At 55.9% G+C, this 27753-nt stretch overlaps 1 protein-coding gene across 1 annotated transcript; it reads right to left on the bottom strand.

Moving 5' to 3' along the window:
- Positions 1-2648: 2648 nt before the first annotated feature.
- LOC134057482 (serine/threonine-protein kinase pim-1-like) lies at positions 2649-22194 on the bottom strand. Its single transcript, XM_062514460.1, is given in 6 exon segments — positions 2649-2755; positions 3012-3191; positions 3831-4197; positions 4393-4443; positions 4530-5123; positions 22081-22194. Coding segments are annotated over 6 exon segments (1413 nt in total).
- Between the last annotated feature and the right edge of the window lie 5559 nt (positions 22195-27753).

The raw sequence follows: 27753 nt of genomic DNA, 5'->3' as shown, positions 1-27753 counted from the left end.
GACAGACCCTTCTGTCCATGGATACAGAGACATCCCAGAGCCCCTGGCACAGTCAGACCCTTCTGTCCAGGGATACAGAGACATCCCAGAGCCCCTGGCACAGTCAGACCCTTCTGTCCCTGGGAGCACAATGGGGGTGGGTGGGCAGTGAGTCCTGGACAGGAGCCAGACCTGTGTCCAGCCCTGCCAGGCCCTGCCAAGGCTCCATGCTGGCTCCTCTGGAATGGGAAAGCCCTTCAGCCTTGTCCCTGCCCAGAGGGGCAGTGCTGGCCTGGCAGCACAGTCTGTTTTCCCCACAGGCTGCAGGAGATGAGAACACAACACTTGCAAACACTGAGTGCAAGCCACAGCTCTGGGTGCTCCCCATGCACCTCAGCCCTGGTTCCACTGTCTGCCCCAAGCTTCAGGGGATGCAGTGGGAGCCCGGCTGGGCTCTGCCCTGGGGCCATCCTGCAGTGACAGCTCCAAACAGGGAGCATTCAGGTGCCACAGACAGCCAAGGCAGGGGTGGAGGGGAGCTGGTCCAGCCCAGACTGCACTGCTGTGTGCTGTGCTCTGGGGCTGGGGCTCCCTGCACAGGGGACTGCACTGCTGTGCCAGAGGACACAAGCTTCAGCTTCAGCCTAACTGAGCTGGGTGGGTGGGCTGGGAAGAGTGGGGAGGCTCAAGGGGATGCACAGAGTTCATCCTGCGGGAAGGACGAGGAGAAGGGAGTGGCAACTCAGCAGTGAGGAGAGCTGAGAGCAGGAGAGCAGCTCTGAAGGACACTAAAATCTCACTGGACCTCTGAGACATTGCTGCTCTTCAGCCAGTGAAAGAATGAGTCCCTAATCCTGGAACTCAGTCTTCCTCGTGCTGAGGGGCGTCAAGGAAGGCAACAATGTGATGGAGACTGTGATGGGCTGGGAATTCACTGGGGGAAAGGAGGGAGCACTTGTGAATTAAAAGGCAGGTGGGGGAGAGAACTGTTCAGAGAAGGACTGAGCTACAGCTTGAGCAGGCTGAAAAATATCATTTGGGGTCATCCCAGATTGATTTCATTTCAGAAGTTATTGAACAAATTTACTTTTTGGAGGATGTCATGTTTTCCCTTGGAGGTGTACACTCTGCAAACTTGAGCTGCGTTGCCGAAATGCTCAAGCAAGTCTCTGCTGCAGGTCGCTCCATTTCTCCTTTGGCTGATGCCAGCCTGGTGCTGAGCTGCAGCAGAGCCCTGGCAGAGCCCAGAGCAGCCTCAGCATCCACAGGGCCCGGCTGCAAGGAGAGAAACTAGAAATTGCCCGTCAGCTGAAGGCTCCTGTGCCCCTTGTCCCAGCTGCCACGGTGCCCAGGCCATGCTGGCCGTGCCCAGAGCAGTGCCCATCACTGCTGCCTTGGGCAGCAGAGCAGGAGGGCAGGACATGTGCCCAGCCTGCAGCCAGCCATGGCACATCCACCTCCTCAGCAGCTGCCACAGCAGGATGCTCCTGTGCTCGCTGCCATCTCCCAAAAGCTGTCATCCCACCGTGACAAGAAGATGGGAACCCACCTCATGCCATCACTGCTGGAAGAAAAGCTGGTCCCAAGGGATGTCCTCAGCCTTCTCCAAGGGCACGGCCCATCCACGCCGCAGCTGGTCCCGAGCACTTCCTGATCCACACTGGAGCCCACCTGGAACACTTCCTTTAGAGAAAGAATCAACAAATTAATGAAAATAGATTACTGCCCAGAAGGGGAGAAAAGAAAAATGGTAAAATATCTAATCTCTGTCAGGGGCTTGAGGAAGGCCCAACCCTAGATGCCAGGGAAAAAGCCACCCACGGGTGAGAGAAGCCCATGCTTTCTCCCTTTTCCCCTGCACTGGCCCCAAAAGTCATGGTGATCCCAAAGCAAGCAAGGGCAGTGGAGCAGCCCAAGCCCTTCCTTGCCTGCCAAGGAAAGCAGCCATGCCCAGTTCTGGAGTCCCACCTCACTCCCACCATGGGGCTTTGTTTGTGTCGTGCTGGCTGCCCCAGCCCGGGGCACGGTGGGTGCTGGGGGCTGTTGGCAGGGCCAGGAGCTGACTCCCATTTCGTACCCACCCCAGCCCATCCCCCTGGCCCTGCCAAAAAGCAGCTTGGCAGATGACAGAAGAATCAGTTTTATCCTCCCCAGCAAAGGGGGAACCTTTGCTTCTTGGCCAGGCTGTGCAATGCCCAAATCTGGGAGCATCCCCCTGGGTCTGGACTCATCTGTAAATTCACCGTGGAGCCAGGCTTTGAAGAAGGTGCCAGAATCCAAGTCCATCTTCAGCTTGCCAGTGGCCAGGTGGAGGAAGAGGTTGCCATCCTTGATGTCATCCTCACTGTCTCCAGCAGCAGCAGCCCCACCTGCTACAGCTTCTCCAGGGGCTCCTTCTCCTTCCCTGGGGTGAGACCAGGCTCTCAGTGTTCTGCCCAGGGCCCCCAGCTGTCAGTGAACCAGGACAAGCCAAAGCAGCTCAGATGGTGGCCAGCAGTGCTGGGCAGAGCAGCTCAAGGGCTGTGTGTTCCCACCTGATGACCCCTGTGCAGTGACACAGGCAGGACAAAAAAGTCTGGGCTTCTTTGCTTCTGATTGCCAAGGCCTGTGTGGAGCTGGAACTTACCAGAGCCCTGCATCCAAGTGTGCCTGTGGCTCTCTCCCTTCTTCTATGGCAGGTGAATTTGCTGCATCCAAGGGTCACAAAACAGGTCTTCTGATGAGGGCCTTTCCATGTGGAGCATGGATAAGCACCATCTGATCAGATCTTGGCCCTCTGGACAGAGAAAGCAGAAACCACCGGTCAGTTGGAGGAGGCTCCAGTCTGCTTTGCCCCACTGTTCTCATGCTCAGGCTGTGCTGCATGTGCTCAGAGCTGGGCCTAAACCTTCCCATCAGTTCTTTGTTTTGGAGGAGAGCAGGAGAGCAGGACATGTGCCACCTCCTCAGCAGCAGCCAGAGCGGGATGCTCATGAGCCCACTGCTGTCTCCCAGCACTGGTATTCCCCCCGTGCCCAGAGATGAGGATTCACCTTGAGAGACCTGTTGTGGCAGCGAGAGCTGATGGTTCCAGCTGATGTTCTGGCCTCTCCTGAAAGGGTGCTCCCCACAGACCATCTGGTGCAGCAGGATGCCCAGGGACCAGAGGGTAGCTGGCTTGCCATAGTACCAGCCAAAGTGGGTCCATTCTGGGGGGCTGTAGGACGGTGTTCCTATGGAATACAGATGGAGTTCATCAGGGGGATGCTGCTGCTCCCAGAGCCTGGCCCCAGAATCCTTGGGCATGCTAGGGCTGCACCAGTGGCACATGGTGTGACCTCTGGCCTCTGGCCAGCACCTGGGACTTGTGTACAAACTTGGGGTTGGAAAAGGAGCCACTGGTGCTGGAAGAGTGCAGCAGAAGCCCTGGCAAGGCCTGACCATGACAAGGAAAAACCCACTCCGTGGTGGGGAAAATCCATGTCTTCATCCTCCCTGCCTGCATTGCCCCAAAAGACATTATGAGGACAAGGCAAGCAATGTGAGCACAGTAGTGCAAGCCCTTTCTCACCTGCCCACCAAAACAGCTGCTGCACAGGTTTGGACCCCCCACAACCCACTACCCCCACCCACGGGTGTTTTTGTCAGGCTGGCTGCCCCAGCCCCAGTCCTGGACACAGTGGCTGGCAAAAGCTGCCAGCAGGGCTGGAAGCTGGCCCTCCACCCACCCCCAGTCAAAAGCAACTCAGATGAAGACTCAGTGCCATGACTGGCAGCAAAAAGGAGAGTCCCTGCTGCCACAGCCAGGCTGGGCCCTGAGATGTTGGGCCAGGAGATGCCGGGACCGGGAACACAGCCCTGTGTGGGCTCACCTGCAAAGTGAGTGTAGGCTGTGTCCTGCAGGTAGGTGCCACAGCCAAAGTCAATCAATTTTGCCTGCCCGGTGGCCAGGTCAAGCAGGATGTTCTCCAGTTTGATGTCCCTGTGCAGGACCCCACAGCTGGTGCAGTGCTGCACGGCCTCCAGCACCTGGCGGAACAGCTCCTGTGCCACCTCCTCTGACAGGAACCCCTGTGACCAAATGAAATGACGGAGGTCCTGACACCACTCCGGGTGCTCCAGCACCATCAGGATGTCATTGGGGAACTCAAGCCACTCCAGCAGCTGGAGAACTCCAGGGAAGCCAGTGGACACCTTGTCCAGCAGCACGATCTCCAGTGGTGCGCTGGTGCCATCGGGCTGCAGGAGGACCACGATGCCGTCAGCGGGGCTGATGCTGTGCCAGGGCTCGGGAAGCTCTCCCTCAGCACGGGATGCTCTGCTGGCCCCACACCCACTCTCCCTCCAGGCTCCTGGTGGCTTCCACCCTTCCGGGTCTCGACTCATCCCATCCCAGCATGCCCCAGCTTCTCCCGCTGGCCCCCGCTCACTCACCAGCTTGCCCCAGTGCTGGACGTGGTTTCATGGCACCCTTTTGATGGCCACCTGCAAGCCAACGGCAGCAGCAGGCTGAGCTCCTCCTCCTCCTCCTGCCTCCTCCTCCTCTGCCTGCCACTGATCCCGCCACTCACCGGGGCACCGTCCGAGAGCCGAGTCACCGCCCAGGCGCTGCCAAAGCCGCCACACCCCAGCAGCAAACCGAGCTGGTACCGCTCCTTCGTGCCGTGCTGCGCCTCCCCTGCCAGCGAGACGCGGCTGTCAGCGCTCGGCCCGGGGCCAGACATGAGCCCTGAGCACCCCTCAGCCGCCCCGGGCCGGGCAGCCCCAGGTGTTCGCTCTTTGGAACGGGACAGCAGAGGCTCAGGGCCAGCGACCGCGCTGCCGAGCGGTGGAGCTCGGGCCTGGGAAACCGCAACACAGGCAGCAGGAGCAGCCGTGCCGTGTGTGTGCTCCACGGGCCCGGGAGGAGCCAGGACCAAGACCAGGACCGTGGCCAGGGCACACCTTGGGGCCAGGGCCAGGGGCCGGGGTTGGGGTCGGGGCCCATGTTGGGGCCGGGGCCGGGTCCGGGGCCGGTGTCGGGACAGGCGGAGCCAAAGGGAGGCGATGCCGCTCCACGCACTGATGTCCATCCAGCAGCACCACCGCCAGTACAGCCAGAGCCGGGTGGAGGTGAGACCATGGCGGGATGGATGGGGATGGGGAAAGGGATGGGAAAGCCCCGCCTGGGGCCAGGGCAGCCCGAGTGTATGGCCGAGCTAGGAACTGGGAGATGGAGACTGGGAGAGGAGGGGGACCCAGGGAAAGAGAGACCGAGAGAGGCTGTGGGACTGTGGGAGAGGGAGAGGAGAGCCAGAGGGTCGACAAAGTCGCTTCTGTCACTGCTGCTGCTGCTGCTGCTGCAACTGAAGCCCTGGGGCCGTTTGTCCCCATGTCTGTTTTTCCGTTGCCTTCTCGGCCTGTGCCAAGCCCTGCATTCCCCGGTAGCAGTCCCTGAACATTTTCTTCCCATGATAAAAACATCTTTCAAGCACAGGCATTCATGGCCAAGACTGGGATTCTGCCTCCAAAGTTCTGTATATATGCAAGGGTAGCTCCCAGACAAAAGCTGCCAGGACTATGTAGGTTACTTTGGCTTCCTGAGGGCCAGCTCTTATCTGCCTTTGAAACACTGGGGCTCCCTACTTTTCTTCCTCCAGAAAAGAACTTCTCGTCCTGATGGCCATGGACAAAATTGGCATTTGGCCTCCCAAATCCGGTCTATCCAAGGATATCTCCCAGACAAATGCTGCCAAGACAAACAGGTCTGGCTTGCCTTGGCCTCTGGTGACTGTCTCTCATCTTCCTTCAAAACCTTGGGTTCTGAGGTTTCTCTCCTATAGAAAGGAACCGTCCTTCTTGTCCAGGGGCCCATGGCCTCAAGCACGTGACCATTTGATAGTGGGCAAAGGAGTGGACAAAGGAGTTCAGTGCTCAGTGGGCTGGAGACTGAGGACAGCAGAGGAGAGCCCTGGGAGGGATTGACGGGCAGTTTCAGAGGTGATGGATCTTTTGACAGAGAATATCCAGAGAAAGAAACAATTAATGCCAAGGGCAGTTGTGGAGGCCCAGACTGGAAACAAGGAGAAAGGAATTTCTCTCCTAGAGCACGGCTGAGGTGCAACACATCCCACAGGAGGAGTCTGGGCCAGCCCAAGGCACAGGAATGTGCAGCAGCTGAAAGGTTCTTCTGACTTGGACTCCTGGAAGGGTTTGTGCAATCTCCTCCTAGGCCCTGAGGTTCAAGGGCTCAGCACCAAATGCACCACGGCGCTCATTGGGACCAAGGAACTCCTGACAAACCACAGCTCTGCCTTGATTTCCCTCTGGTCTGGTGCAGTTCATCAGGAAGGTTTTCTGCTGCACTTCAGGAGAAATATCCATTCCGATTTTAAAGGGTATATTTCATTACTGCTCCTTTTAGAGCAGAGGTGACTGCAGCAATCTGTGGTTGATATTGATCCAGGGTCTCTCCTTGTCTTGGTTTGAAAGACAGGTGTTTGCCAAGGAAAGCAGAAGCTTCCCCTTGGACTGAAAAAAAATGTGATCCTTCCGATTATTATAATTTTGGAATTAAGAGAGCTCTCAGGCAAAGATATGGGGGTATGAATAACAATTCTTTACTGGTATATCTAACAAGACAAACAAGAACAACAACAGCTATGAAATTACCCACAAACAGAACAGTAACTCAGTCCCAGTGTTTTTTGGCTGCAGGCACCTTTTCCCTGAGCTGCAGTTCCCGGTGCTGGGGGTGGGCAGGTCCCGCAGAGCCGCAGGAGGGCTGGGGGTGATGGCAGCACTGTCCCAGGGGGAGAGAGAGATGGAGAGAGAGCTCTCCGCTCACGGTGTGGGTCCTGGTGCTCAGCAGAGTGCTGGATGGTGGTAGTTCACAGCGAGAAGGCAGCAGGGCAGGGTCTGATATTTGTTTCCCGACGCTGGGATGGGACAGAGAGGCAGGAGGCGGATATCATCCTTCTCGTCTGAACTCCGTGGGGAAAATGGGGACGAGGCCCAGCCTTCCGCTTCCTCTTCTGGCTGTTTGAATCTCGCGGGGCCTCCCCTCTTCCCTCCCCTCCCCTCCCTTCCCCCTTGTCACCAGGGCCCAGTCAACAGGTATCTTAGCATGACAATGGGGAAAATTCCACAGAGGGAAAAAAAAGAAAGAACTAACCCTCAACATTATCCACCCCGAATTTTCCCCTACCATCATGCCAAATCAAATTAAAAATCTTCAAATTATAGACATCCATACAGTTACAGATACAGGCACAGTATTGTAGGTAGTTCACCCTAAAACAAGGTCTCCTTGGGGTATGCATCGGGTCTTTCCATCCCTTTGCATGATCCACCAGGTACACCCTGGCCCTTGAGCAAAAACCACCCCACAAATTGGATTGTCTTTGCTGGAGGCAGGGTTCACCCAAACAGTTTTTCCTAGCATACCTCTCATATGCACCACTGGAACCTTGTCCCCATCTGGTGTTCTCAAGGGCTCAGACTGGGCAGGGCCTGCTCGATTAGTGGAACCTCGGGTGTTCACTAACCATGTGGCCTTTGGTAGATTAATTTCCCAGTTTTTGAAAGTCCCCCCACCCAGTGCCTTCAAGGTGGTTTTAAGCAGCCCATTGCACCGTTCCACTTTCCCAGCCCCTGGTGCGTGATAAGGAATGTGGTAACACCCACTCGATGCCGTGTTCTCTGGCCCAGGTGTTTATGAGGCTGTTCTTGAAATGAGTCCCATTGTCTGACTCAATTCTCTCAGGGGTACCATGTCTCCAAAGGACTTGTTTTTCCAGGCCCAGGATGGTGTTGCGGGCAGTGGCATGAGGCACAGGGTAGGTCTCCAACCATCCAGTGGTGGCTTCCACCATGGTCAGCACGTAGCGCTTGCCTTGGCGTGTCTGAGGCAGTGTGATGTAGTCAATCTGCCAGGCCTCCCCATACTTCTATTTGGACCACCGCCCCCCATACCAGAGGGGCTTCACTCGCTTGGCTTGCTTGATGGCAGCACACATCTCACAGTCATGGATAACCTGGGAAATACTGTCCATGGTGAGATCCACCCCTCGGTCTCGTGCCCACTTATAGGTAGCATCTCTGCCTTGGTGACCTGAGGCATCGTGGGCCCATCGAGCCAGGAACAACTCTCCCTTGTGTTGCCAGTCTAAGTCTATCTGTGACACCTCTATCCTTGCAGCCTGATCTACTTGCTCATTGTGTTGGTGCTCCTCATTAGCCCGACTCTTGGGGACATGGGCATCTACATGACGGACCTTTACGGGTAGCTTCTCTACCCGACTGGCAATGTCTTTCCACTCATCAGCAGCCCAGATTGGTTTTTCCCTATGTTGCCAGTTAGCTTTTTTCCATCTTTCCAGCCAGCCCCACAGAGCATTGGCTACCATCCATGAATCAGTGTAAAGGTAGAGCTTTGGCCACTTCTCTCTTTCAGCAATGTCCAGGGCCCGCTGAACGGCTTTGAGTTCAGCAAGTTGACTTGATCCACCTTCTCCTTCAGTAGCTTGTGCAACTTGTCGTGTGGGGCTCCATACGGCTGCTTTCCACTTCCGGTTCATCCCCACGATGCGACAGGAACCGTCAGTGAAAAGAGCGTAGCGAGTTTCATCTGCTGGCAGTTGGTTGTATGGCGGGGCTTCATCAGCCCGGGTCACTTGTTCTTGCTCCTCTTCATTGGCAAGACCAAAATTTTCACCTTCTGGCCAGTTTGTAATTATTTCCAAAATCCCAGGGCGATTTGGGTTTCCGATACGGGCGCGCTGCGTGATGAGGGCAATCCACTTGCTCCATGTGGCATCGGTGGCGTGGTGGGTAGAGGGGACCTTCCCTTTAAACATCCACCCCAGCACTGGTAGTCGGGGTGCCAGGAGGAGCTGTGCTTCTGTGCCAATCACCTCTGAGGCAGCTTGAACTCCTTCAGAAGCAGCCAAGATCTCCTTCTCTGTTGGGGTGTAGTTGGCTTCAGACCCTCTGGAACTTCGGCTCTGGAATCCCAGAGGGCGGCCTCGGGTCTCACCAGGTACCTTCTGCCAAAGGCTCCAGGACAAGCCCTTGTTCCCGGCTGCAGAGTAGAGCACATTCTTCACCTCTGGTCCCGTCCTGACTGGGCCGAGGGCTACAGCATGAGCGATCTCCTGCTTGATGTGGGCAAAGGCTTGCTGCTGCTCAGGGCCCCAGTGGAATTCGTTCTTCTTCCGGGTGACCAGGTAGAGAGGGCTGACGATCTGGCTCTACTCAGGAATGTGCATTCTCCAAAAGCCTATGGCACCTAGGAAAGCTTGTGTTTCCTTCTTGTTGGTTGGTGGAGACATCGCGGTGATCTTATTGATGACCTCAGTGGGGATTTGGTGCCGCCCATCTTGCCACTTTACTCCCAGGAACTGGATCTCTCGGGCAGGACCTTTGACTTTGCTCCTCTTGATGGCAAAACTGGCTCCCAGCAGAATCTGGATGATCTTCTCTCCTTTCTCAAATACTTCCATTGCCGTGTTCCCCCACACAATGATGTCATGGATGTATTGCAGATGTTCTGGAGCTTCACCCTTTTCCAGTGCAGCCTGGATCAGTCCATGGCAGATGGTGGGGCTGTGTTTCCACCCCTGGGGCAGTCGGTTCCAGGTGTACTGCACGCCCCTCCAGGTGAAAGCAAACTGAGGCCTGCACTCTGCTGCCAGAGGAATGGAGAAAAATGCATTGGCAATGTCAATGGTGGCGTACCACTTTGCTGCCTTGGACTCCAGCTCGTACTGGAGTTCCAGCATGTCCGGTACGGCAGCGCTCAGCAGTGGAGTCACTTCATTCAATGCACGATAGTCCACAGTCAATCTCCATTCTCCGTCAGACTTGCGCACAGGCCAGATGGGGCTGTTGAAGGGTGAGTGGGTTTTACTGACCACCCCTTGGCCCTCCAGCTCACGGATCATCTTGTGGAAGGGGATCATGGCATCTCCATTTGTCCTGTACTGCCGGTGGTGCACTGTCGAGGTGGCAATTGGCACTTGCTGCTCCTTCACCTTCAGGAGTCCCACTGCAGATGGGCTCTCTGACAGTCCAAGCAAGGTGTTCAATTGTTGAATGTTTTCTGCCTCTACAGCAGCTATTCCAAAAGCCCACCTGAGTCCCTTTGGCTCTTTGTAATAGCCATTCCTGAGGAAGTCTATGCCTGGAACACACGGTGCCTCTGGGCCAGTCACAATTGGATGCTTCTGCCACTCCTTCCCAGTCAGGCTCACCTCAGCCACCAGCAAAGTCAATTCCTGTGATCCCCCTGTCACCCCAGCAATAGAAACAGGCTCTTCCCCCACATGTTCTGATGGTATTAGGGTGCAGTGTGAACCAGTGTCAGCTAATGCCCTATGTTTTTGTGGCTGTGATGTGCCAGGCCATCGGATCCACACCGTCCAAAAGACCCAGTTTTCCCGTGCCTCTCCCTGGCTAGAGGCAGGGCCCCTCTAGCACTGGTTATTATTTCCTTCCTGGGCATACATGTTGGAGGTTCCCTCAAGGGGATCGGACGAATCATCCTCCCTTCTGTAATACCCTGCATCTTGGTTATGGGAAGTTGAGGCTACCTTCACTTTAGTGCAGCTCCTTTGGTTAGTGTTTCCCTCCCTGAGTTGACGCACCCGCGCTGCCAGGGCAGAAGTGGGTTTCCCATCCCACCTCCTCATGTCTTCCCCATGGTCACGCAGAAAGAACCACAGGTCAGCTCGTGGGGTGTATCCTCTCTCCCTAGCTGGGGGACATTGGGCTCTAACTCTGGCATCTGTGACTCGCACTGGTGCTGCATTGACCTTCCTCATCTCCCCCCTCACCCCTCTTATCTCCTCCTTGAACTCCTCTCTGAGTCCCCTAATCACGGCAGAGACCTGAGCCTGCATTGGGCCGTTCATTATACTCTCAAAATTTCTGAGCTTATCGGCAACAGAACCCACTGTCTCGTGGTTGGTGTCAGCATTAATGGCTGCAATGAATGAGGTGTATTGAGATGGCCCCAGGTGTGCCAGATTCCACAACATCTGCCCTGTGCACCTGACCTTGTTGGGGTCATTGTCATGTTGTCCACCCCTCCCAAAGTGTACTTCCAGTATTGCCACTTCTCTCAGCTGTTGGATCCCCTCCTCAGCGGTTTTCCAGCGCATTCTATGGTGGTGCTCCTGCATTCTCTCTCTATGGACAAACCTCTCTCTTACACTCATTAAAAGCCGCTCCCAGAGGGAAAGGGGGCCTCGTTCCCTTCAAATATGTGATCCACACCTGAGTCCTGGGTTAGGGGTCCCAAATTCCTTGCCTCAGTACCATCCAGCTGCACACCTGTACCCATAAGGTCCCAGACCCGCAGGAACCACGTTGTAAAAGCCTCACGGCCCCTTCGTACAACATCTTTGCACAGATTACAGAGACTCTCGTATGACAGGGACTCCATGACGATCTCAACCTCTGGCTCCCCTGATGGTTGTGAGGGCCCTGCTTTCTGATCCTTATTATCCAGGTGCTTTGTTTTCACCTTAGACTTTCTATTTTCCACAGGGGCAACTGCTGCTGGCTGTGAGTGCCCTTGCAGTTCAGCTGGAACCTGGTGAGATGTAACATTTGTGGGTTCCACTGCTGCACCATCAGGTTCTCCCTCTTTAAGGCAGAGGGAGAGTTTCTGAAGAGCTGGGGAAAGGTACTCCTTCAGCATTTGGCCCATCTCCTTCACTAGAAACCCCACCCACTCTGGATGGTTCCTTTCTGAGGCGAGCTCTGGGGCAGAGTCAGGCTCAGGGGCAACATCCTTAGTCTCTGGGGCAGGGGCAGGGTCAGGGTCAGGCTCTGGGGTAGAATCCCTATTTCTTGGGGGACGTATCAGGGTTGTCATCCAAGTCAATCTCCCCTCATCTCAGAATGTTAAATAGAACAGGTTTACAAGGCCTATTAGCAATGTCAGCCACTGTATGATATCATTACTGCTTAGAAGAGATTTGAACCCCTCAAAAGCTGGTGGAGCAGACCCAAAAAACTGTGTAAGGGGTTGGGACAAAATTTTCCCTGGTGTCATATCCTCACAGTATGTACCATTATTAAAGTAGCCCCAAAAACATACAATTAGAGTGTGATAGCCCTGAATCCATGTGCCCACCTTCCAGAGGAAGTTAAAAATCCATGAATTTCTCACGTTATCAGCCCACAAAAGGAACTGGATAATAGTTACAGCAGCCTGAGTTATAGGACCCATGTTCAGGTAAGGGATTGCAAATGGGAGAGATAAAGCTGTGGCCACATGAAGCCTAACCACGGTAAGCTGGACAACATGATGCCACCTAACACAAAAATGAGGTAACTCAAGAACTGTTATTCCTTTTTCACCCTTTCCTCTCAATGCCCTCGGGCCCCACATTGCGTGGCCTAAATCTGTCCTGGTTTGAAAGACAGGTGTTTGCCAAGGAAAGCAGAAGCTTCCCTTTGGAATGAAAAAAAAATGTGATCCTTCCTTCCTTCTGATTATTATAATTTAGGAATTAAGAGAGCTCTCAGGCAAAGATATGGGGGTAGGAATAACAGTTCTTTACTAGTATATCTAACAAGACAAACAAGAACAACAACAGCTATGAAATTACCCACAAACAGAACAGTAACTCAGTCCCAGTGTTTTTTGGCTGCAGGCACCTTTTCCCTGAGCTGCAGTTCCCGGTGCTGGGGGCGGGCGGGTCCCGCAGAGCTGCAGGAGGGCTGGGGGTGATGGCAGCGCTGTCCCAGGGGGAGAGAGAGATGGAGAGAGAGCTCTCCGCTCACGGTGTGGGTCCCAGTGCTCAGCAGAGTGCTGGATGGTGGTAGTTCACAGCGAGAAGACAGCCGGGCAGGTTCCGATAGTGGTTTCCCGATGCTGGGATGGCAGGGATGGGACACAGGCAGCGATCGTCCTTCTCGTCCGAACTCCGTGGGGAAAATGGGGCTGAGGCCCAGCCTTCTGCTTCCTCTTCTGGCTGTTTGAATCTCACAGGGTTTCCCTCTTCTCTCCCCTCCCCCCTCCCCCTTGTCACCAGGGCCCAGCCAACAGGTATCTTAGCATGACCATGGGGAAAATTCCACAGAGGGAAAAGGGAAAGAACCAACCCCCAACATGTATCTTTTTTCAGCATCTTTAAAGCCAAGGGAATACAAACTAACAGGCCTTGTAGAAACACCAGGGCCTCATTGCCATATGTGCACTGACAGCCCCAAGATGGAGACCCCCCATTCCACCTGAAAAGAATCTGTAGAGTGAATAGGGCCCAGGGCTTGATGAACTGTTACTTCAGATATCAGCAATTGCAGTGCTTCCTCCTGAGAAAGAGCCCAATCCCATTTCACCCCTTCCCTCAGCAAGTCATGAAGAGGCCTGGCAGTTTTTGAAAAATCAGGAATGGGTTTTCTCCAGAACACTAATAATGTCTAAATTTTATGGCTGCTGGCAGGAAAATGTGACTGTGAACCTGGTGTCTGCTGAGAAGGGGTTGTATAGGGAGGAAAGGGAATGGGCCCAGAGTCAGTGGAACTGTGTTGGTCGCTTGGGTTCTCAAGAACTCTGTCTAGTGTGTCTACAGGGGTTATAGCTGCAATGGTGCTTTGAAGGAGAATTGCTGTAGATTAATTGATTCTGGAAGACCACAAATCAAGGGGGTCATAATTTCAGGCATTACAGGTAATTGCATAGGTGATTCATAGACAACAGTTAATTTTCTTTCATGTATCATTTGCAAGCAGGCAGCTTTGTGAATGTCTGCTAAAAGTTGGTTGGGAGTTCCAGTTAAAGGACAGGGTTTCCCCTTTCCAAGGGGTTAAATCCCCCTGCCCAACAGGATGCGTGCTGGGTTAGGGACCATGGGTTACGTCTGTCTCCTGTTGTAAAGAAAACCCCACGTCCCCAGTAGCCACCAGCTTCTTGTTCTGATAATTTAATCTGATCTTCCCCAGTGAGTGACGCTCAGAATACATATTAAGTGTCAGATTGATGGGAGAACATATTCAATCAATCACATTTTCTAAATTATACCAATTATTTTGTTCCCCTTCTTCCTCTCCTTGAGGGGGTCTGGCACTTTATATAGCTAATAAAGAAAAAAAATGCAGCTTTATTTGTTGCACTGGAATTTTCAGTCATTTTTTTCAAGGGGCAAGTAAAAACCATTACAGGGAGGTATATCACTTAAGTTACACTCACACACACACACACAGCTTTTCTCTGTGTTCCCCTTCACTTCCCTCTGTGGGTGAAGAGACCAAAGCTGCTTGGGAGGCACTACCTTCAGTACAAATCTCTGGTTGTCTCTTCACTACACCAAGCAGTCAAAAACACAATAAAAACAACAAAACAGTCCTGTCTTTCCACCAAGAGATCTTCAGTGAAATTCTGCAGACAGAGCCCTCAAACGAGTGTGGGGGTGTTTTTCACCTGGGTGTGTGCAGTTTGTGGGAAATCTGAACTTGCCCCCCTTGCTTTCTAGACAAGCTCACCCCTTTGGAGGTGGCCAGCTAGGTGTGGCTGGAGCAAGACGTCCTTCCCCTATTACAGACTGCACACAACCTGCCCCCCTTCTGTCTGTCAGAATCCTGTCCATGATGCCAATTTAATATCGTGATCTGCCAGTACCGGTGGGGGATCGTGATGGCTCGTTTTGATCTCGAGGTATAAAAGACACAGCGGGGGGACAATAGTATGTTCCAATATAGCATTTTATTTGATGCTAACAATTCAGTTATCTGATAGAGGGGAGAGTTTAAGGAAACAAAGAGATAGAGAAAAGAGGGGAAATGAGAAGAAGGGAAATAGCTACCAACGATGGGACGGCGTCCTCGTGGTTTTCAGCCAATAGATGGGTCTTCCTTCCGTGGGGAGATCTCAAGAGGCTTCTCCAAAGAGTCACCTTTTTATAGTCTTTTCTCAAAGCGAGTGATGTCTGGCCAAGAGGGAGGCAGATTTATGGACCATTGTGTGCTCAGAGAAGCAGGTGCCGACATGTCTGGGCTATTGTCTGCTGGAGAGCGCTGTACCATGATGGATCAGCACAGCATGCGCAGCACACCTGCAAACAGTTATTTGGTAAACATCTACCTCGGCCGGGCCAGAAGTCCTGTTCAAAGCCAACCAGGCCAGAAAACTCCTGTGTGGAGCGAGTGGGGTTCACTGGGGTCTTCTTGTGACGGTCGTGAGGCAAATGAGGGAAACTTCAGACTGTCTCTTCCAGGAGTGTGTCTGTTTGCAGTGGGGAAAGTTAGGAGTTTTAGAGTACTTAAAAAAAAGGAAAAGGCAGACTGGAGCCTCCTCCAACTGACCGGTGGTTTCTGCTTTCTCTGTCCAGAGTGCCAAGATCTGATCAGATGGTGCTTATCCATGCTCCACATGGAAAGGCCCTCGTCAGAAGACCTGTTTTGTGCCCCTTGGATGCAGCAAATTCACCTGCCATAGAAGAAGGGAGAGAGCCACAGGCACACTTGGATGCAGGGCTCTGGTAAGTTCCAGTTGCACACAGGCCTTGGCAATCAGAAGCAAAGAAGCCCAGACTTTTTTGTCCTGCCTGTGTCACTGCACAGGGGTCATCAGGTGGGAACACACAGCCCTTGAGCTGCTCTGCCCAGCACTGCTGGCCACCATCTGAGCTGCTTTGGCTTGTCCTGGTTCACTGACAGCTGGGCCCTGGGCAGAACACTGAGAGCCTGGTCTCACCCCAGGGAAGGAGAAGGAGCCCCTGGAGAAGCTGTAGCAGGTGGGGCTGCTGCTGCTGGAGACAGTGAGGATGACATCAAGGATGGCAGCCTCTTCCTCCACCTGGCCACTGGCAAGCTGAAGATGGACTTGGATTCTGGCACCTTCTTCAAAGCCAGGCTCCACGGCGAATTTACAGATGAGTCCAGACCCAGGGGGATGCTCCCAGATTTGGGCATTGCACAGCCTGGCCAGGAAGCAAAGGTTCCCCCTTTGCTGGGGAGGATAAAACTGATTCTTCTGTCATCTGCCAAGCTGCTTTTTGGCAGGGCCAGGAGGATGGGCTGGGGTGGGTACGAAATGGGAGTCAGCTCCTGGCCCTGCCAACAGCCCCCAGCACCCACCGTGCCCCGGGCTGGGGCAGCCAGCACGACACAAACAAAGCCCCATGGTGGGAGTGAGGTGGGACTCCAGAACTGGGCATGGCTGCTTTCCTTGGCAGGCAAGGAAGGGCTTGGGCTGCTCCACTGCCCTTGCTTGCTTTGGGATCACCATGACTTGTGGGGCCAGTGCAGGGGAAAAGGGAGAAAGCATGGGCTTCTCTCACCCGTGGGTGGGTTTTTCCCTGGCATCTAGGGTTGGGCCTTCCTCAAGCGCCTGACAGAGATGAGATTTTTTACCATTTTTCTTTTCTCCCCTTCTGGACGGTAATCTATTTTCATTAATTTGTTGATTCTTTCTCTAAAGGAAGTGTTCCAGGTGGGCTCCAGTGTGGATCAGGAAGTGCTCGGGACCAGCTGCGGCGTGGATGGGCCGTGCCCTTGGAGAAGGCTGAGGACATCCCTTGGGACCAGCTTTTCTTCCAGCAGCGATGGCATGAGGTGGGTCCCCATCTTCTTGTCACGGTGGGATGAGAGCTTTTGGGAGATGGCAGCGAGCACAGGAGCATCCTGCTGTGGCAGCTGCTGAGGAGGTGGATGTGCCATGGCTGGCTGCAGGCTGGGCACATGTCCTGCCCTCCTGCTCTGCTGCCCAAGGCAGCAGTGATGGGCACTGCTCTGGGCACGGCCAGCATGGCCTGGGCACCGTGGCAGCTGGGACAAGGGGCACAGGAGCCTTCAGCTGATGGGCAATTTCTGGTTTCTCTCCTTGCAGCCGGGCCCTGTGGATGCTGAGGCTGCTCTGGGCTCTGCCAGGGCTCTGCTGCAGCTCAGCACCAGGCTGGCATCAGCCAAAGGAGAAATGGAGTGACCTGCAGCAGAGACTTGCTTGAGCATTTCAGCGACACTGCTCAAGTTTGCAGAGTGTACACCTCCAAGGGAAAACCTGACACCGCCCAAAAAGTAAATTTGTTCAATAACTTCTGAAATGAAATCAATCTGGGATGACCCCAAATGATATTTTTCAGCCTGCTCAAGCTGTAGCTCAGTCATTCTCTGAACAGTTCTCTCCCCCACCTGCCTTTTACTTCACAAGTGCTCCCTCCTTTCCCCCAGTGAATTCCCAGCCCATCACAGTCTCCATCACCTTGTTGCCTTCCTTGACGCCCCTCAGCACGTGGAAGACTGAGTTCCAGGATTAGGGGCTCATTCTTTCACTGGCTGAAGAGCAGCAATGTCTCAGAGGTCCAGTGAGATTTTAGTGTCCTTCAGAGCTGCTCTCCTGCTCTCAGCTCTCCTCACTGCTGAGTTGCCACTCCCTTCTCCTCGTCCTTCCCGCAGGATGAACTCTGTGCATCCCCTTGAGCCTCCCCACTCTTCCCAGCCCACCCACCCAGCTCTGTTAGGCTGAAGCTGAAGCTTGTGTCCTCTGGCACAGCAGTGCAGTCCCCTGTGCAGGGAGCCCCAGCCCCAGAGCACAGCACACAGCAGTGCTGGGCTGGACCAGCTCCCCTCCATCCCTGGCTTGGCTGTCTGTGGCAACTGAATGCTCCCTGTTTGGAGCTGTCACTGCAGGATGGCCCCAGGGCAGAGCCCAGCCGGGCTCCCACTGCATGCCCTGAAGCTTGGGGCAGAGAGTGGAACCAGGGCTGAGGTGCATGGGGAGCACCCAGAGCTGTGGCTTGCACTCAGTGTTTGCAAGTGTTGTGTTCTCATCTCCTGCAGCCTGTGGGGAAAACAGACTGTGCTGCCAGGCCAGCACTGCCCCTCTGGGCAGGGACAAGGCTGAAGGGCTTTCCCATTCCAGAGGAGCCAGCACTGAGCCTTGGCAGGGCCTGGCAGGGCTGGACACAGGTCTGGCTCCTGTCCAGGACTCACTGCCCACCCACCCCCATTGTGCTCCCAGGGACAGAAGGGTCTGTCTGTGCCATGGGCACTGGGATGTCTCTGTATCCCTGGACAGAAGGGTCTGACTGTGCCAGGGGCTCTGGGATGTCTCTGTATCCCTGGACAGAAGGGTCTGACTGTGCCAGGGGCTCTGGGATGTCTCTGTATCCATGGACAGAAGGGTCTGTCTGTGCCAGGGGCTCTGGGATGTCTCTGTATCCATGGACAGAAGGGTCTGTCTGTGCCATGGGCTCTGGGATGTCTCTGTATCCATGGACAGAAGGGTCTGTCTGTGCCAGGGGCTCTGGGATGTCTCTGTATCCATGGACAGAAGGGTCTGTCTGTGCCAGGGGCTCTGGGATGTCTCTGTATCCATGGACAGAAAGGTCTGACTGTGCCAGGGGCTCTGGGATGTCTCTGTATCCATGGACAGAAAGGTCTGACTATGCCAGGCTATCCATATTGTGTTTGTACCTGTGGGACCAACATGGAGAGTGAAAGTGTCAGTCATGTTGCTTGCACACCCCTTCCTTTCTATGCCATACACATCCATGCACACCCCCATGTATGGATATATTAAAAGGATAGGGATGGGCAGAGATTTCCCACAGAGCTCTAACTTTGGCATAACTCACCTTGTAAGGCAGTGGACAGGGGATTTGTTCCCCAGCTTTGTGAGTAGGTGTCCAAGAGCTGAAGGGAGCAGCATTTGGGAGGAGTTTCAGGATTTCTAGGCAGGAAGTGGAGCTGACAACCATCTGCGTAAATCGCTGGATTCACTTCTGGGATGGGCTGCTATTAATTGAGGAATATGGCACAATGGAGACATGAGACTTGGAAAAATCCCAGTCGTCGTGGATTTGTGCCAAGGGGGTAGCTGCAGAAACACTTTGTGTCTGCTCTGGGGACACAAGGTCCAAGGATCTGCAGTGTCAGAGGGAGAGTGTGGCTGGTGGCAGGTGAATTCCCGTTTCATGACATCCCAGAGTGGCAGAGGACTAAGATAAAAGCACCCACAACCTCACTGATGAAGTCTTTCTGATGCTGCACATCCTATAGGAAAAGCTGCTGTCACCCAATCCATTTGGAGCTATCACATTAATTTTCAATACTTGAGGTTACAGTTTCAAACTGCAGTGTTTTTACCCTCAAAACACAATCATGCACAATCCATATTTCAATTTTCTCTTTCTTCAACCACAATTAAAAATGACTTAATATTACAATCAAACCCCAAAATCTTTTAAAAAAGGATGCTGAGGTCAGTAATATGGATCCATGTCATCAGAACTTTCACAAAGCAAATAATTTAGTTGTCTTTTTAAAAAAGATCAGATACTAATTAATCCAAAGTTACACTAGATTTTTCACTACACATTGGGGTTTTTTTCCTCTATACTTTCACTTTTCTTTTTGTTCTTTTTTTTACTTTTTTTTTTTAAACACAGCGAACACATCCTAAGAAAGGAATGTACAGCAAAATGAGATGCATTTCTGATAAACAATGAAAATGTAGGCTCCTCCTCTGTTTACTTTTGTCTGGATACTCTGAAAAAAAAAATATAGCAGAGAGCAGCAGCAGATGCAGAGTGGTTGCTTTGGACTAAACTGGAGTTTAGCACTGGTGACATCCTGATCCAGTCACGAGTTGCAGAATCCCTGTGCAGATCTCAAGCCCTGTGTTTGCAGGCACAGCACCTGCAGCTCTGGTACAGCAGTGCATGAGAACAGCTCTGCTATTCCCCCAGAGAATCGGGGCTCTGCCCAAGAACGAGGTGCTACAGTCCTTTGCTCCTGGTTCCCGTGTGGAGCAGCTCCTTCCCGCTGGCTGAGCTGCTCAGGCAGAGCCCGGCAGCTCCTGGCCCTGCAGGGCTGAGGCTTTTCCCCCTTGCTGGGCACAGACTGATGGAGCAGCACTGCTGAGCACGGGGACACAGCGAGGGACCAGGAGCAGCTGCCTTTGTCCACCTGCAGCTCCAAGGCCCAAGCTCTGAGCAGACAGGGCTGGAAGGGACTCGCAGGCTCCCTGTTTGCTGGGCTGCCCCCCTTGTGCCCGGCCCAGCTCTGTGTGGGGCAGAGGGAGAACAAGGGGCAGCTCCCTCCCAGCTCCCAGCCCCAGCCCAGGGACCCCTCTGGCCCCGGGGCTTGGGGCACTGTCAGCACCCTCTGCTCCAGCCACCGCTTCTGCTGGCACTGACAGCAACACCCAAACTGTGGCTGATCCCGAGGGAGCAGCAGCAGTGCCTGCATCTGATCCCTGACTCTGGGGCACGGCTGGACAAACGACACCCACAGCAGCAGCAGCAGCAGCAGCAGCAGCAGCAGCACATGGACCTGACTTTGAGCACAGCCCCTGGCACTGTTCCCTCCCGTGTGCAGTGGTGTCACAGCAGCCTGGGGCACCTGGGAGCCCTCAGTGCCAGCAGGGACTGGAGATGGCAGCCCTGGGCTCCTGGAGGTTGTGCAGGGAACAGAGGTGGGGACTGCCTCTCCATGTGGAGCTTCCAGATGGAAAAGGCTGCTGTGACCAGGCAGCTGCAAGGGCAGAGAAAGGAGGGGCTGGAGCCCTTGATTTGTGCCAGTTCCACAGTCCTGGGGAGCAGCCACTGAGCACAGGGGGAACAGAGGGCACAGCAAGAGGGACAAAACCAGTCAAGGTCAGAGACAGGAAAGAGCCAGAGCTGGGAGCAGGAACAGCTGCTTCATTGCACCCTTGGACAAAGCTCTTGGCTCAGCTTCCAAAGTGCTGAAGGGCATGAAGGGCAGAGAGGTGACAGCAAACCATGCTCCTGTTTGCACAGCCTCCCCTCTCAGTGTCCCAGAAGGATTTGGATGAACTGTATTCTTCTCTCTGAGTTGTCACATTCAGCATGAGCAGCTTAGCACCAGGAGCTAAAGCAGCTGAAGCTTTAGGCCACAAGGGCTGACCAAGAGGGAACTTTTGGACGCCCAGGTTTAGGATGGCCAGCAGTTGGGATGTGTCCCAAGGAGGCTGTGCCAGCTTCTCTGGAAGGCCCCGTGCCCTTCCAGCTACGGCTGTGTCAGCAGCCCTGGGGGCTCCTTCTGCTGCCCTGAGCCCGCAGAGCAGGGCAGTGTTTGCTGGTGGTTAGAGCTGCTCATAAACATCCTGTCAGGCTGCCTTAAACACTTGGGGCGAGGGATTTCTTCCAACCTGGGCCACTTTGGGTGGGCTGAGGGTGTCCCCAGGGCAGGTGACAGTGTGTGCAAGGGCCTTTGTGACACAAAGCAGCATGGTCACCATGGCATGGAATGGGACACAGTGTCAAAGGACCCTTTGTGACCTGTGCTGACATAGGAGCTGGCAGTGACACAGCCACACCACAGCGCTCGGAGCAGGCGACGGGACAGGACGCGCCGGAGCGGTGCTGTGAGAAGCCCCCACCCAGCGCACTCGTTCGTGTCTGACCCGGAGCTTTTCTGAGGCGTTATTCCTGCAGGTGACCTCGTGGCAAGGCCGTGGGACTTGGTGGCCCGGGGCCTTCCCGAGGCTTCTCTTTTGCAGGTGCACTCGCGGCCGGACCGCGGGACTTGGTGACCAGAATTGCTTACGAGGAGTCTCCTGTCCTTGTGGCAGGAGCCCTCAAGAGCAGAGTGCAGGACTTGCTGTCCTGCAGCCTTCCTGAGGCAACTCTGTCGTGGGTGTCTTCAAGGCACAACTGCACGACTTGTTGCCTCACAGCTTTCCCAAGGCATCTCTCTAGAAGGTGCCCTTGAGGCCAGACTCTGACATGGCGGGCAGATTTCTCAGCCTGTTCAATGTTTGCAGAGGGAAAAAAGAGGAAGGCCCTGGAGTATCCCCAGCACAACCACCTGAGGAGCTGGAGCAGTTCCAGCCAATGCAGGATGGTGAGTGGCACAGCTGGGCCACAGGGCTAATGGCTGCTGCAAGCTGGGCTCCATCCCATCCCATCCCATCCCATCCCATCCCATCCCATCCCATCCCATCCCATCCCATCCCATCCCATCCCATCCCATCCCATCCCATCCCATCCCACCCACTGTGGACATGGCCAGGGACAGGACAGAAGAGGGGCTGGGCAGACACCCCGCAGCAGCCGTGCTCCATCCCCTGGGGCATCCCGGGGTTGTCCCTGCCTGGGGAGCGCAGGGCAGGGCTGTGTTCTCTGGCCTCTCCCGCCGCCCCTCAGCTCTGGCTGCACTCGCTCTTACCCAGGAGCAGCCACGGACCGGACACAAGAGCAGGAACCCAGCCACGGACCGGACACAAGAGCAGGAACCCACCCACGGCCGCTTCCGCACAACACTGAAGGTACCTGCAGCCATCCCTACCTGGGCTGGGCCTGCTGTCACTGCTCAGCCCAGCACAGCGCTTGGAGCATTGCATGGAACTTGCCTCTCTTCCCTGTCCTTTGTTCTCGTGCAGAGGTTCCAGAAGTTCCTACGCATTCGACGTAGGAAGACCAGAACCACAGCAACAGAGGGCACAGCTGAGCCTGACTCCAGGCTGACCGAGCTCCAGGCAGAGCCAGATGTCAGCCCAAATTCACCTGAGTGCTCAGAGGGCTCTGACACTGCAAGGAATGATGGCAGGGCAAAGGCTGACATGGCAGAGACTGAGGACATGGCCGGCACTGCAGAGACTGAGGGCATCACAAATACTGACACCACTGCCACTCTGAGTCAGGAACTCATTGGGGACTATTTCAAGGAGCCCTGTGTTTCTTCCCAGCCAAACGTAAGCAGCCTGAGGCCAGGGCTTGAGGCCTCACAGGAGTGCATGCCCACTCACGCCATGGTCACTGGGCCCCCTCAGTCTTTGAGGCCAGCACAGTGTGGCGGGGAGGGAAGCACTTCTTAGGGGAAGCTGGGGAGTGTCTCCCATGGACAGTGCTCCAAGTCTTCCCCACCCCCTCCAGGTGCCAGCCATGGTGAAAAGCATTCACCAGAATCTCGTGTCCCATGCCACTGTGGGTGTCAGGCTGCGCACTGACATTTGGAGGCTGGCTGGAGAACACCCTGCTGACGTGGTGCTGACCCTCCTGCGCTGTGCCCCAACGTGTGACAGGTACGGGGTCCACGTGCCTTGAGAGCTCAGGGCTCAACAGCCTTTAGGGCCCATGGCCCTGTGCAGCCTGTCCAGTGGGGTCTGCCAGACAGGCACAGAGCTCCAGGAGCCTCAGGCCCCTCTGTTTCCTCAGCCTGCTGCCATGCTCCCTCCCTCCCCCTCAGGGCATTGGGGCTCTGTCACCTGGGCCCCACAGCTGTACAGGGCCTGGTCCTGTGACTGAGACCCCCTGACACAGAGCTGTGATCCCACAGAGCTGCTGCAAGGATGTGGAGAGCCATAGGCTCGTCAGGACCAACAGTGGAGAAGGTGCTGCCCACACTGCTCTGTGTGATGGAGGATTGGCCTCTGCACAGCATGAGCACCTCTGATGGAGACAACAAAGACGTGTTTGCCCTGGCTGTGAGTTTCTGGAACTGGCCTCTGCTCGCTCTCCACTGGCCTCTCCAGTGGCTCTCCATCCTCTCCGTGCCTCAGGCACTGGGCTGAAACCTGGGCTAGGGACAGGCTCAGGGGGCACTGGGCCCGCTGCTCCCCCTGCGTCTCCCCTCGGGCCCTGCCCCATGGACAGCTCAGCCCTGAGCGCTGTCTCGGGCTGCTTCTTTTGCAGGCTACTCTGGTGATCTGGCTAATTGTGCCTCAGTGCCAGAAGGCAATGATCCTTTATTCCTCCCGCCTGTTTGTGGCTCTGCTCTTCCACGTTGTCATCACCACACAGCAGATGCCAGAGGAAGTTGATAACTTCTGGACAGCGTGCCGGGAGGAACATCGCCTTCCCAGCCAGCCCAACAGGTCCCAGTCCCCCTGTCCTTCCCATGCCCTTGTGGCCAGCACCAGTGCTCCCAGGGTGACCTGGACTTTGCTCTGCACACAGGTTTGCGGTGCAGGCCATGAAGGCTCTGCTCTTCTGTCTGCACTATGACCCTGAGGTGATGGCCATGGAGCGCAAGCGTGGCTGGAACACGCTGCTCTGCGCTGACACCCAGCACTATGCCGTGGGTCTGCTGGCCAGGTGAGACCCCCATTTCCCCTCTGTCCCCGACATTTGTGCTCTGTGCCCGGGGAGCCCCACACAGTCCCTGTGCTCATGGGCCAGAGGGATTTGTCACCAAGGGACAGCCAAGCAGACTGGAAAAGGCTGGGAGAGGAGGTGCCCAGAAGGAGCAGCCTCCCAAAATGCCCACATCCGCTCCAGGGATGCCTGGGAAAGACAGGACCTCTGTGACTCAGTCCTGAGAGAGGTTTGCCTGCCCACCTCAGTGTCTTGGTGCCTTTTCCCCCATCAGGCAGATGCGCCGTGCCTCCCTCTCCGTGTGTTCTGGGATTGCACGCCGCCTGCTTGGCTGGCTCAGCAGGGAAGAGCCACGCTGGGATCTGCCTCTCCTTGCATTCCTTGTGGAGGTGAGCCCGATGGCCAGCGCTGCCTCTCTGAGCTGCCTCCCAGCTCTCTGTGGTCATCGCCACAGCTGCCTGGGACGGTGCCCGTGCCCTGTGCTGCTGTCTGGGCCCAGCCCTGTGCGGATCTGGGCTCCTGCTGGCTGGGTCCCCTGTCACTGCCCTGTGCCTTCCAGGTCCTGGACTGCTTGGATTTGACTCACTGTGCTGACAGCATCCTTGAGATCATGTCAAGGCATGTGCAGAGCAAGTGCAGGGAGAGGCGTCGCCTGGCGCTCCGAGGCCTTGTGGTGCTCAGCAAGGATCCCTCGATGGTGAGAAGGGGACAGCGGCTGAAGCAGCGCTGGGGAAAGCAGCCCCTTGGGCTGGCTGGACTTCAGGAGCTGAGGCAGATGCTCCCAGCTCTCCTGCCTCACCTCCCTGAGTTCTTTGGGACAGGCCTTTGGCCTCTGGGCCCTGCAGTTGGGGTTGCAGTGCCAGGGCAGTGTTGGTGGTGCTGTCGTTCGTGGCTTCACAGCACAACCTTGTGTTCCACACAGGCCCTAAAAATGTGTAGCCTGTCTCAAAGCCTTTTGGAGCTGCTGGCTGATGCAGATGGAGAGGTGGTTGGCATGAGCCTCCACGTGTTCACCAATGTGCTCCAGGACAAAGACATCCTGATATCCAGCACCACCGCCCTGAAGCTGGCCCAGGCACTCCTGGCCCTGTTTGACAACGTAAGGCTCAGTGTCCTCAGCCACGGGCACTGGCTGCTGCCCAGAAACTTGGTGCCCTGTGGATTATTTGGGCTGTTGTTCAGGGGCTGCAGTAGTTGGTGCTGAGGTTTTTTCCTTTCCTCCAGGACAACAGCCACGTGCAGCTGCTCTCCCTTGACCTCTTCTGCAAGGTGATGGAATTGGTTGTAGACGAGGGAAAAAAGCCCCTTAAATCAACTGTGTGCCAGAGCCTACTCCCACTTTTATTCCACTGTCATGATGAAAATCGGCGTGTGGCCGAGGTGAGGACTCGTGGGCTTCTGGTGCATCCCTGGGAGGGGGCTCGGCTGCCTCCTGCCCTGGCACCTCCCGGGCTGCAGCCTCCTCCAGGCCTTGGCACAGGGACACGGGTCCTGTGCCCTGAACTGCGCTGCCATCTCCACATCTCTGCTGCTCTCCAGGCCTCTCGGGCAACGCTGCATTGTGCAAACAAATTCCTGAAGAAGAGGAATCTGGAGCAGCTGCTGAAGAAGGAGCAGCTGTGGAAGTTGGCCGAGTGCCTGGTAAGGACGGCCTGGAAGCCCCAGGCTCAGGCTGGAGAAGCCCCCTGAGCGCGGTGCTCGCTGTGTGGGGCTGGCAGCTGTGGCCGTGCCCAGTGCTGCACCCAGGGGCCGCACGGGCTCTGCTCCAGGCTCCCGCGGCCCCGAGCCGGGTGCCGACGGAGCCCCGGCCCAGCGGGGCCGCGGGGCGGGTGGGCACCGCGGCTCCCCGGGCAGCACCCGGCCCTCTGCCCCTGCAGAGCCCGGCGCCAGCGGCTGCCGGCCGCGCCTCAGGGCTGGGCGGGCAGGGGAGGCCGGGGCCGGGCGCCTCAGGGCAGCGCCTGCCAAAGGGGCAGAGCCCGCCCCGACCCTTCCCTGCCTGCCGCCGCTCTCCCCAGCTGGCAGAGGACAGGAGCCGAGCGGCCCAGCACCTGCGCCAGGCCCTGCCGTACCTGCAGAGCCCCCAGGAGCCCCTGCGAGAGGCGGCCATCAGGTTCATCGGTGAGCCCGGGGTCCCTCCCCACCCACCACGGCTCGGCCCCGGCCCCGGCTGCTGCCCCGGCAGCGCCATCCGGGCCCGGCGCCGTGGAGCCCCGGCTGCCCTCGGGGCTGCTGCTGCCCTCTCCCAGCCGTGCCCTTCCTTGGGTGTCAGGAGGTGGCGAGGGCCCGGGCTGAGCCCTGCCGGGCCAGGAGGGCCAGTGGCCACAGGGCTGGCAGCGCCGCTGGCAGGGAGCTGTGCCGCTGGGGCAGTGACAGGCTCTGTGTTCACAGGGCTCGCCGGGCAGAGCTTGAGGGGGCAGAAGGAAGAGCCCCAGGTGCTCAGGGAGGGTGAGTGAGGGCAGCGGGCTCTCAGCGGGGCTGGTGGGGGGAGCTGCAATCCCTGGGCAGGGACCTGCAATCCCTGGCCCGGTTCTGGAGGGTTTCAATCCCTGTGTGGATGAACGGTGGCGTGGATGGAGCACACAGAGATTTCAGGGACATGGGTGGGGGTATTTGTGGCCAACACCTTGCAGCTGATCCCCTTGGCCCCTCCTCTGTATTGGCCATGGAATAAGCTAGGTGGGATGGCCCTAGCAGGAAGGTCACCTTGGATTCCCACAGATCCGGGCTCTGACCATGGCTCCTTTCCTCTCTCTTCCAGTCTTTCAAGCCCTGATGACAGACGACAGCCCTTCCCAGACAAACGTAGGAATTCAAGATACACTCAATTGAAGAGCTGCAGAACCATGCTCATCTGCTGGCTCAGAAGAACCAGCATCCCTTTAAGCTCTCCAGATGCCATGGAAGATGAGGCAACCTTGAGACCAGAAGAGACCAGCTGGAGCTCCAGGCACAGCTGAGCCTGTTGAAGTTCATGTGGCTTCAGCCCTCTCCCTGCTTGTACATAGCTCTCTCCCTCCAGCCTTCAGACACTGCCCATCCTCTCATCTTCCCTCCACTATCTCTCCCTTTTCACTGCTCCCTCCCTCCAGCCCTTACACTGTGCCCATCCCTTTTTTCTCTTATGCCTCATTCCACCATTTTCACTGCCCCCTCCCTCCAGCCCTCACACTGTACCCATCCCTTTTGTCCCCTCCATCTCTTCCCTTTGCTTTGACCCCCATCAATAAAGAGTTTGGCTTCTTCACTTTGCCTGCATCTCTGTGGAGCTCAAGCGCCGCAAATCCGGAGCCCTGGGACACATGGGCTCTTCCTGCCGTTCTCTTCCATGCTGTGTTTTGTGCAGAGATGCAGAGGAACAAGGGCAGATGAGGCTGGAAATATCTCTGTGCTAAAGGTCCAGTTCCACAACACTGTGGAGTTAAAGGTCTTGCTGAGCACTCTTGGAGGCCCTGGGTTTCAGAAGAGCCACTCCACCTGAGTATGCTCTGAACCCAACTGGGACGGATTCCATGGCAAGCATCCACAGAGGGCAAAGGAGACTGGAATGCTGCAAGGTTTCAACACCAGCTTCCTGAAAGCACAGCAATGCTCCATCCCTGCCCAGGTCAGGAAGAGGGCAGAACCAGAGACCATCAGGGCTTCTCAAGGAGCGTTGGGTGTGCCAAAGGACAAATGAAGCAGCAGCACAGTGCCCGAGACTCGGACGCGTGACCGTGCCAGTGTCCAGAGCGCTGTCAGGCAATGCTGGGATCCTGAGTGCGGTTCTGGTCCCCACAAATGAGGAATCACAGCCCCTGCCCCAGAC

The sequence above is a fragment of the Cinclus cinclus genome, unplaced genomic scaffold (genome assembly GCF_963662255.1).
Source record: "Cinclus cinclus unplaced genomic scaffold, bCinCin1.1 SCAFFOLD_153, whole genome shotgun sequence".
Lineage (NCBI taxonomy): Eukaryota > Metazoa > Chordata > Aves > Passeriformes > Cinclidae > Cinclus > Cinclus cinclus.
This window is presented reverse-complemented; position numbering and strand designations above follow the sequence as displayed.